Source organism: Microtus ochrogaster, linkage group LG1 (assembly GCF_000317375.1).
Source record: "Microtus ochrogaster isolate Prairie Vole_2 linkage group LG1, MicOch1.0, whole genome shotgun sequence".
In the NCBI taxonomy this organism is placed as follows: Eukaryota; Metazoa; Chordata; class Mammalia; order Rodentia; family Cricetidae; genus Microtus; species Microtus ochrogaster.
In genome coordinates this window covers 32,875,542-32,886,548 of record NC_022027.1, presented here as the reverse complement: position 1 = coordinate 32,886,548, position 11,007 = coordinate 32,875,542, and the positions used below count along the sequence as shown (strand labels likewise).

The 11,007-nt window shown below is 49.2% G+C and overlaps 1 protein-coding gene across 2 annotated transcripts in view; it reads left to right on the top strand.

Moving 5' to 3' along the window:
- Window positions 1-9,765, top strand: part of Hopx (HOP homeobox) — a 27,636-nt gene extending 17,871 nt beyond the window's left edge. Inside the window, exons 1-3 of one of the 2 annotated variants that reach the window (XM_005359382.3) lie at window positions 2,132-2,267; window positions 2,450-2,606; window positions 8,995-9,765. In XM_005359382.3, the coding sequence (XP_005359439.1) occupies window positions 2,463-2,606; window positions 8,995-9,072 (222 nt within the window). In that variant the 5' untranslated portion in view covers window positions 2,132-2,267; window positions 2,450-2,462 and the 3' untranslated portion in view covers window positions 9,073-9,765. Of the gene's footprint in view, window positions 1-2,131; window positions 2,268-2,449; window positions 2,607-8,994 lie in introns of those variants that run through there. The other variant, XM_005359381.2, reaches the window with a different exon arrangement.
- The last annotated feature ends 1,242 nt before the right edge of the window (window positions 9,766-11,007 follow it).

Here is an 11,007-nt window from a genome sequence, read left to right as displayed (position 1 = left end):
AGAGAGAGAGAGAGAGAGAGAGAGAGAGAGAGAGAGAGAGAGAGAGAGAGAAAACACAAAGCAAAAGCAAACATTTACCAACGAGAGAGTTCAGTTCTGAACTAATAGTGCCTGAGCTCTGCCGAGCAGTAACAAATCCATCTGACAGTAGAACCCTTTCATCCCCATGGCTAGAAACCAAGTACACTTGTTTAGTGTACCTTGGAGAGGAACAGGTGCAGTCCGAGGACCGTCCCACCTGTCTCCTTAGCAGTCAGCAATGGTTCTGCCGACTAACCCTAGCAATCCTTCGAAGTCAATCACCCCTATCACCACGTGATCCCACGGAGGCACGTGATCCCACAGAGGCATGTTAGCAGCCCACGGTTAGATAGCAGCAGCTACAAAAAGACAGGAAAGCGTGTGGGTAATTCTGAATGGGGTTCGCAATGTGATATTTCTGGAGGCCCATGGATTCCACAAGGCAGCAACAGGGGTTCTGGGGGAAAGAGCCAGCAGGACCGGAAATCATTCCAGGGCAAGAAGTAAGCCCAGAGGCAGCGTTGCCCTGGCTGTGTTCTTTTGGTTGGCAGCTTGAAGAGTGGTGGGTTACTTCACTGGACGGCTTTGGCTGGGATTAGTGTCTAACTAGAAACACACCCGCTGAACGTGGCAACAAGCCCTCCTTGCGCTCACACTGTTACCCTCCTACCTTCCTCCCACTAAACTGAAGACAGCCTGGCTTACTGAAAAAGAGGCTCGCGAAACACCGGCCTTGAGCCAATGCTCAGTGTGTGCGCCATAGAGCGCTGGTTATGGTCGGAAATCGGCAGAGCTCTGGGGTTTCTGCCTCCATGTCCCTGGCTGTGGAGAGATAACTTTCCAGAGAGAGAGTGTGTCATAGGTGCAGGGAGGCTCCGTGCTAATGGGAGAGGCATTGCTGTACCGATTACCTCGGTACAGAGACTTGGTACACATTTTAACTTGAGGAACATCCAGTTGCTGGATTTGATGATGATTTGATGGTGATCTGGCAAGTGGTTTGAACTCCAGTCCCACTTAGCTGAAAGGCTTCTCGTCCTGTCTGAAACCTCCTCAAGGGAACTAGAGGAGGGGTAAAGGCAATTATTCAGGAAGTAGGGAGTATAAATCACATGCGAAAAGGTCTAAGCGCTGGGCACATTATCCAGGTAGCTCACCGCAGGCACAAACCACATCCTAACCCACTCACGACTCTGCCGAGGACTTTGAGGGTGGTTTGCGTCCCACACTGCTGCTTTGTCAAGCCTGTATGAAATTTACAGCCGAGAATATCTTGAAGTCCAACGTTCTCTACCTCCCAGTCTTCAACCCCGTCGTGGCACAGGAGGGGGGAGTACCTCGGTCAGTTTTCTTAGCCTGGAGTCTGAAGCTACATAGATGGGGAGGGGACACAGCAGGAAGGTCACACCCCAATCTGCCAGCAATATTTGTCTTAAAAGTGAAGACGTGTAAGAGACCTTGAAGCCTGACGTGAACCTGTTTTCCTTTGAGGAAGTCTGAGGTTTTAAATAACAGTTGATTTTGATCCTGTATAATTGTGTAAGTTTTTAAAGTCATCACCCCCAACACAGGGCAGCACAGTGGGGTGGGCTCTTGGGAGGGGGGCCTGGCAATAGCAAGACTGGGGTTCACAGCTTAGGTTAAAAAGTTGCCAGGAAAGTGGGCAAAGGTGGTTGCAGCAGTCCCTGGCAAGGCACACAGGTGGCTCAGCCTTCTCCATTCATTCCATAACCCCAAAGTAAGTCATTATCTTTGTAGTTTCATTTCCACATCTGTAAATCAGGAAGATCTTTAAAGCGTCATCTAAAATTTTATAGCTGTAATTTGTGACTATGTGAGCAATTTAACTTTCCCGCTATGATTTTAATGTACTTCAGATTTTTTTACAGTATGAGTTATTTTTGTAATCAGGAAAAAAAGTAAATATCTATTGGGGTTATTCGTTTTTAAAAATGTACGGTCTCCATTTTCCCAACTTGTACTGTGGGCGTCTCTTCCTCCAAAGTGTGCGGTGCCTAGCGCTCCCTGGCAAGGCCCCCACGTGCTAGCTAGTTGCGGAGGCGGGCTGCGCGGCCTGGGAGGCGTGCCCAGGGGCCGGGAGCCCTGCCCCGCGTGTGTCCTAGGTCCCCAGGGCAGCTCCGGATCAGCTCCGGATCTCCAGAGGCAGCTCTTGAGGCGCTTCCTTTACTGTCCCCTCCGAGAGGCAGCCCGAAGTCGTCTTCATCCTCCTCTCCATCCTTTGCTAGGTTGGGGACCGTGCCGAGAGGCTGGGAACTTGCTCTGTAGTCCGTCCTCCGGGTCCCCGGGGAGGGCGCCCGCGAGCCCCGCAGTCCGCAGCTCTCCGGGGATGGGGCGGAGAGGGGGATCGGTGGGACCCCGGGAGGGGACAGGCCGGCCTCGCTCACCCGGCTCTTCTTCTTCCCCGCAGCCGCGCCAGAACCATGTCAGCAGAGACCACGACCGGCCCCACGGAGGACCAGGTGGAGATCCTGGAATACAACTTCAACAAGGTCAACAAGCATCCCGACCCCACCACGCTGTGCCTCATCGCCGCCGAGGCGGGCCTCACGGAGGAGGAGACGCAGGTGAGTCCCCAAGCCTAGCACATCGCCGGGGACTGGCGGGTCCCCGCGCCTCTCGCGGGCCTCCACTGCGTGGATCCCAGTCCATGTATCACTCCGCAGCTCCCTGGGCGCCCAGTCCACCTCCACCCCAAACCCCAACCCACCACCACTTACTTTGCTTCTGACTTTCCATTGCCTCCCAGAGCCGGGACCATACTTTCTCCTCCCATGGTTGGAGGAGCGTTTCACTTGCTGTGTGTGCTTTCAGTTTCCCAGCTCAGTAACTCCCGGCTCTGTGCTGGAGATCTTCAGGAAGGTTTGTTTTCATCAGGGGTATCACAGTTGGAAGGGACTTTGGCGATCAGCTATAAATTCAGCCGTTGGGTTTGTCAAAAGGAGGAACCTAAGGCGGGGGTGGAAGGCACCTGCCAGGATTGTTAAATCGCTCTTCCCGCCACATTGCCACATTGCGGAGCTGCATGCCTCTCGGCTACACAACCTAACTGGCACGTTGCCGTGGTTCGGTTTGGGTTTTGTTGTCGTTCTATTAATCCCCTGGTTCTGAGGCTTAGAGCCTTTCCCCAGAGTTTTCCAAGAAGGTAGCCAGCTGACGTTATGCTGCACAACCCCCTAGAGTGATGATAACGTGTCTGTTTGTTAAAGGTTTCCTTGTTACCCGACTAATCCTGAAAATTGCTTAAGGTAGAGAATGCAGCGCCGCCTGGCGCAGTGTTGGAGCAGTTAGCCGACTTTCCCTGCCTAGTCCTGTCTAAACTCTGACTTCTCTTTTCCCTTTGGTCACTGAAAGATGATTTGCTCTGCACGATAAACAGATCCTGCCTTCCTCAAAGCACTTTATGCCTCTCGATGCTACGCTGAAACTGGGATGTTCGTTTCCCTTCCAGTTTAGTAGGCGGAAGAAGGAGGGGCTTTGTCCTCTCTTCACCCTGCTCAATTGAATCTTAAAACCTTGTAATGAGGGCTCTCTGGTATCCTGGGACCAGAATCCCGAGCCTCAAACCCTAGATGATCTTTAATAAGCCCGGGGCAACATGGAGAATTTACCCATATGTAATCCTTCCAGTCCTAGATCAAATAGAAGCAGAATCAGAACCCAGTAGAAGATGATGGTTTATTGTAATCCAAGTCTAAAAGCTCCTGTGTCTTGGAGCCCGTGAAAAGACAAGCTGTTGAAGTATTAGCAGTTTAAAATCCGTGCTGTATTTAGTGGTCATGAAGATGTCTCAGGTTTTAAGAACTGGGCTCTTGGATATCATGCACACAGTACCAGTTAGGGACCTAACCCTGGAGTCTCTTCAACCTGCAAAGCAGAATAGTCATGTTTGTCTGTATTCACCATCATGTGTGCATGTGTGGTTGCTGGAGATGGACGCTAAGGCCTTGAGCATGCTAAGCATGGCCTGTGCCTCTGAGCTGGGCCACCTGCCCCATGCTGACCTTTGGAGCAATAAATACCTGGCGTGTTTTGTTTCAGATACTTGCTGAATGTAACGCCACTTATCTTGTCACCTGTGAGCTCAGGAAAGGAACCGAGGCACAGAAAGCTGACGTTGCTAAAACTGCAACAGTCTGGTTCCATGCTTAGACCCTGGGCCTCTGTCCTATACGACCTCCACAGAGGAGGGCTGGAAACAGCTGTATGTGGTGACATGGGACGCAAGGACAGAAAGATCAGCTTACCTGTGCATTAAGCAATGGGCATTCCAGGCTATTGCTAACCTTTCCTCCAGATCTCTCTGCTATTAAAGAATTGCAATGAAATCCAGCAGGAGCTGAAAGAAAGAGTGTCTGCCTTTTAGTGCTTGAGACCAACAAATGCAGAAATTCGCACAACAGGGGTCTCAGCCCATGATAGTTCTTCTGCCTCACCTCTCCTGCCATCCTCAAATGCACAAAGGGTGCAGCCAGCCCGACAAGAGTGGGGTGTGGATGAGTGAGCCTCATGGGAGGGCCTGGCTTCCTCTTCCTGCCACGGGCCAACACCTTCTTCCTGCAGAGGCCTGCTTGCCCTCATCTTCCTGTCTAGACCTGCAGGGAAGTACCTGGAACCAGGAGCTCAGAGTCTCAGCAGGAGGCTTCTGAAGGAGGCTTCTGCTTGCCCTGTCGTTTCTGTTTGGACTGGGTCCCATCTCTCCATCCTTTCTTAGCGCCACACACCAGCTTCAGCCTACTGGTTGTTTATTCTTCCCTAACATTTACATTTTAAAAGATGTCCTCTACGAAAAGGAAAGTGTCTTCTGCAGACACAAAGTCCAGTGTTGAGACTGCAAGCTAAGACAATTGCCTTTGTCTGTAGGAGGTCTTTAGGGATGCTTCAGAGACCTCCGTGGAGGCCAGCGCTTGCTGGTTCTCCCCTATCTGGCGCCTGCTTTCAGCACAGCCCCTGCCTCTCTTCTTCACTAGTGTGGTCCTCTCCCAGCCAAAACGATATTCATCACAGATGCCAGATCCCATCCTGACACCAGCCATTTCCAGAGATAGAATCAGGCCCCTTCCCCCTTTATAGGGAGTGAGACAGACAGGGTCTTCCTCTGTAGTCCAACCTGGCCATGAACTCACAATCCTCCTGCCTCAGCTGCTGACTACTGGGATTATAGACAGGTATCACAATATCCAGCATCACATTCTTTCCCTAAACCAAGTGTTATGTTAGTAACAGAGAAATACACATGATCCACTCTTGAGAGGTCGTTACTGATTTCACACTGTGGAGATTTTAGCGAAGGTGAGAAAGACCAGAATGCAGAAGCACTCTGGCTGGGGACCCTTGTAGACCTCTTTTTCTCCCCTCCCCCACCCTGCATGAACCGGGTGCTATACCAACATCCTAATAAGGTGTGAGGGAGGCACTTCTCAGAACGTGGTGTGAAAAGCCCGTCCTTGTGTTCATGAGTCACCGGTGCATCTGCAGACCTTGTAACAATCCCACTATCAAACCGAGTTCTAGGAAGCCAGTGTGCAGCAAGGGCCTTGTGGTGAGAGGCCTTCTTTAATTGCTTTTGTTGGGATCCATGGAATGTTTCTCATTCCTCTGTATATCTGCTGCATTTAAGTTAAATGAAATCCTACAGAATCCTACTCCCTGTGGCTTTTACTGTATGGAAGTCAGTGTAAAGGGGCCTGGGAACGCTGCTTCATTTTCACTCCGAGAGGCTGGAATGGTACAGTCATCTTCACACACACTTGCACACACACACACACACACACACACACACACACACACACAGAGTCTTCTTCACACACAATTGCATATGCGCGCGCGCGCGCGCACACACACACACACACACACGCAAGTACAGTGTAGCTGGCATTGCTTCTTGAGGAAGTTCCCAGTATTTTTATCTTTTTGGTGTTCTGGGCTTGTTCCCAGGATCCAGTGTTTTCAGTTGTTGCATGTTTTAGCAGTGGGCTAAGACCTCTAAAGGTCTTGCTCTGAAAAGAACGAAATGTTAGTTGTCAGAGAAAAGGACAAGAACAATGTTGTTTTGCCCCGACCCCTCCCAACCCAGTGTCCAATTATCATCTGTTCACCCAGAGTAAATAAATTTCCATCAGTGAGCCGGGGTAATGAGAGCACCCATTCATGGCAAACAAGGGATGAATGTCTTTCCCCGGGGATGGCTGAAACAAAGAAGAGAGAAAGAGACAAAGCCAGGTGGAAAATTAGGATTTATGGGAGTCAGGGGATACAAGATCCAGAGCTAGACAGAAAAGGAGCCAACAAGAGACTGTGTGTTTTGTTACCAGCAACTAGTTTGCTGGATTATGATGTATGTCCTGAATTGAATTGACAATCTCTCTCTCTCTCTCTCTCTCTCTCTCTCTCTCTCTCTCTCTCTCTCTCTTTCTCTCCCTTCCTTCAGAAAGCAGTTGAGCTTTTTTCACACCTCTTCCCATCTCTCAGTACCAGAGCTTAATTTGTTAAGCATTTAGATTGAACCTTGCAAATTCACAAATGTGGTTCAGGTCGAAGCTATTTTGGGTAATGACCCATCAATACTCTGCATGTGAAGATGCGGGGGTGGGGGTGGGGGAAGGGGCTCTTTTGAATGAGGCCAGCTTAACCACTTTGTCTTAAATGAGTCCTGATAGAAAGTGGGTTTTTTTTCCCCCTCTCTTCTAGGTTTTAATTAGTCTTGAAAATGCTGCCATTTATGCAGCTCTGGTTCCTGGAACCCCCACAGTTACCTCATTAATGAAGTTGGCACCATGCTGCTCTCAAACCAGACCCAGGCTTGACCGAGCACACACACAGATTAAAACAAGAGAATGTGCCCACTCGTCACAATCAGAGTTGGGGTCAAGCCCTGTCACACGAGCCCTCTCTTCTCCTTAAGATTAGTGATGCCCACGGGGATGGGGTTCATTTGGTAGGATGCTTGCCTAACGTGCCCAGGCCATAGGTTCCTTCTTCAGCACTGACTAAACCAGGCACCAGGAACACTTGTAATCCAAATGTTTGGGAGGTAGAGGCAGGAGGATCAGATGTTCAAGCTCTCCAGATACATAATGGATTCAAGGACAGGCTGTGCAACTTGGGCCTGTTTCAAAAGCAATAACGGGAAAAGAAAGGAAAAGAAATAAAATAAATAATACAGAGAGAGAGAAAAGAAAGAGTAGTACCCCAGAGTGAAATGAGACATACGGGGAGCAAGTGCCCTAGAGAAGGCTTCCTTCTGGTGGTCCCCCCCTTCACCCTTTGCTTTCTATTGATGTTCTCTGCTGCCACCCCCGGGATAAGGGTGGAGAGACAATTGGTCCTGGTAGAGGGAGGAGGCAGAGGCTCAGCAGGTGAACCACAGCTGGAGAGAGTGAGCCCTGACCCATCCACGCACGCACGCACGCACGCACGCGCACACGTGTAGGCTGTAAAGCAGTGTGCTGGGAGCCCTTCTCTGTCCTGAAGCCTCGGGCCCTTGCCTGAGTGACAGCCTGCCCCCAGCTTGTCAGCGGCTCTTCCGTCCTGTGGCTCGCACCCTTTCTGCTGATCTTGGGCTCCTTAGATCTCAGGAGAGACCAGCTTTTCTCCAACAGGGCCCAGCCTACTTGTGAGGCTGAACATGAACGCTGAATAAATGTTTCTTACTGGGGCCACCTCTGTCAGCCCACCCCAGAGTGGCTGAGTTACCGCTCTACTCTCTCTCCTTACCCCTAGACTAGGTAATCCTTAGGAAACCCACAAGGGGCGATAGAGACCACCAAAGCTTACCTCTCTGTTCACAGACTGGCTCTGTTCCTAGGGACTTCTTGCAGGCACTGACAGTAGAGTTAACTGTTGGTTCCACCCGCAATGCTCACCTACGCCAGCATCTTGATGGATTAGATCTGCGCTGTGAAATCTGACCATTACCCGTGTCCTCCTTGACACGGGAGGTGCGGGCTCAAGAGAAAACTGCGTGTTATGTCCTTCCAAGGAGAGAAGCCTTCTGCTTCTGTTTTCTCAACAGTGCCTTTCAAAGCTGGTTTCTTCAAATCCCAGTTTCCTTCCGAACCCCTGGTTCAGACCTTGTCCCCCAGCAGTTTTAATTTCGCTGTCTCCAAGGCCCTCAGTCTGAAGTGATGTTGTAAAGGCTGCCAGTTCGTGAAAAGTGTGCCACCCTGCCTTACAGCTTATAGGAACGTTTTGGGCCACCCTTAGTACCGTTCCAGAAGCCTCCCATTGAGGCCTCCCCAGAATTACTACTGACATTGGTAAGGGTTTAATATTTGAGTGACGCTGAGCAGGATAGCTATGAATCATGGATAAAGCCACCTCTCACTGCTCAGAGGTCCACTCCATGGATTCCTAAGAAGAGTGGTTCAAGGTCGCCTAGTGCTTATGAGTTATGAGTCGTTTATTGAACAAAATCTTACCAGATACTACTAAGGAGCAAAGCTCAGGTTGATATCGGCACCCATCATGAGATATCGAACCCAGAGTCTAGAAAACTCTGGGGGCATCAAGAGTTGTTTCAGCTTCTATTTGCTCATGAAACATTGACTAATCGGTTACATCTTGAGACTTTGTGTAAGGGTGGGGGGGTAAGATACAATGTTGATAAGATGAAAACAGGCTTGGTGTTCGTGGATCCTTCCAGAAGAGTGTGTATGCAGGCAATTAAAGTAATGCAAGTCCTACGAGGTTAGCAAAACAGAAGATAAGGAGAACCTGAGAGAGAGAGAGAGAGAGAGAGAGAGAGAGAGAGAGAGAGAGAAAGTCGGATGAAGACTATGTGGCATGCACAGATTTCCCGGGGCAAACACGGTTGGGGTTGTGCTGAGAGAACCACCCCCACAGGCCTTGCTTCTTTCCTTCCCAATTGGGCCACACAGACCACCCTTAGCCATGAAATAGACATTTCAGTTTTTCAGTACATAACAGGTAATTCTTGACGTTTCTTTCTTTCAGAAATGGTTTAAGCAGCGCCTGGCCCAGTGGCGGCGGTCAGAAGGCTTGCCCTCCGAATGCAGGTCTGTCACAGATTAGGGAGCCAGCGGCACCTGCAGCCTCCCTGGCTCTCCTGAACTCTGCCTGCGGCTCCTCACCTGGGCTTACCCAGGCTCTTTCGATGTTTCAGTGCAGAGTTGAATGTCCCATCGTTGGCTGGCCTGCTATTTAATACAATGTGTGTGTGGTTTTTTTTTTTTTAAATGTATATAACTAAAAAAGAAAATAACAGGAAGCTAAATGCAGTTCTGGGTAAAGCGATGGCTTGGCTGGGGAAGGGGCGAGGCTTGCGTTTCCCTTTGGATTTCAATGAAAGAAGATGTGGAATGGTTTTCTGTCTGCGTTCCGTTGTCAGCTGCCAGTAGCGAGTCACTGTGTGTACCATTCGTTTCCGAGCCCCCAGGCTTCTGTGGAAAAGCTATCAGAACAGGCAGGGAAGACTTCTCCCGAACTCACCCCCCTGTGCCTTTCCCCTCTGTTTCACTGAGTTCACTGGTAGTCGGATGAGCACACGGGTGTATTGTCAAAGTTTCTGTGTTACCTCGGAAAGAACCCTAAGCTAGCAGCTTCAGACTCCAAGTGGCAGAAAAGCAAGTAGCTAAGAAAAAAAATTTACAGAGTCTGGAGTTTACCTTATTTAAATGAATTTGTTGAGTTTATTTTGCTGAATAAAATGAACTGCTTTTTGTCTCAAAAATGATATTCTAAATAAAAGAGTTTTTGTTGAAAATTCATGGAGGTTTATTTATTCATTCATTCGATTTTAAAGCTGACTAGGAAGCCTATGAGGAGACAATCCCTGAAAAAGTGCCATTTTCCAATTCTTTGCGACTCCAAGGTGTGGTCCAGAATCTACCCCATCAGTATTAGCTACAAGCTAGTAAGATGTGCAGACTCAGGCCACAGGCCTGACCTCCAGATGCAGAATCTGCATTTCCCACAAGGTCCCCTGAATGAGCTACACTGTTTCATGGGGCTCCAGCCCTTGTCTCAGAAAGCATCTCAGGTCACAGGGTGCTTGTCACCCAGAAGAGCAACTTGGTTACAATGGATTAAATGCATAGGGGATGTTTGTTTGCTTGCTTGGGAGGCACAGGCAGGTGGATCTCTGAGTTTGAAGTCACCCTGGTTTACACAGATGAGTTCCAAGACAGCCAGGGCTGCACAGAGAAACCCTGTTTCTGAAAAAAACAAAACAAACAAAGTCATCAGCTCATCAACTCGTAGGTAATTTTGGCCTGTTAGAGTAACTCCCTAATGTCATCGGGGATTTAAGGTCATTCTGTCTTCACACTTTGCTACGATTGATTGGTTGATTAACTGATTTATGAGACAGTCTCACTATGTAGCCCAGGTTGGCCTTGAATCAAGTTCCTGCTGCCTATTCCTCCCAAGGGCTGGGATTTTGGGTGCACAACATTTCCACTTTAAAACCTTTAGTGCCTGACTGACCATTAAACGAATGGATGCTGAGATACCGAGTATGCATTTCATACGGAGGTAGGTGGGTCACATGACCAGCAAATCAAGGTTGTGAATGTAGAAAAGCAGGAAAGGATGGAGATTGGAAATTTGTGCTAAGCCATCCAAGAGTGATGCTTGGCACACTTCTGAACTCTTACCTACCATGCTGGCTCAGTCTTTCCATTTCTTTAAAATAGAGCCCGTGAGTAGGACAGTAAGGATCGTCGCTAATACAAATGTTTACAAGATCCTATTAAACATCCACGGTCGGCTTCCTCTCTGTCTACCTTAAAACAGTCCTTCTGTAAACAGATACAGTATGAACCAGAGCCCGAACGGAATGGCCTGGCGTCTGGCACACTGCCCTGTAACCTAATTCATGTTCTGAGCAGCCGTCAGCACCCAGGATAAATTCTGACTTCCTTCTGGCCAAGAAGAAGGGCAAAGGTGGGGACAAAGCAGGAATGTGGACATATAGTGACAGAGAACATGGAGAGAGTAATTTTTCTG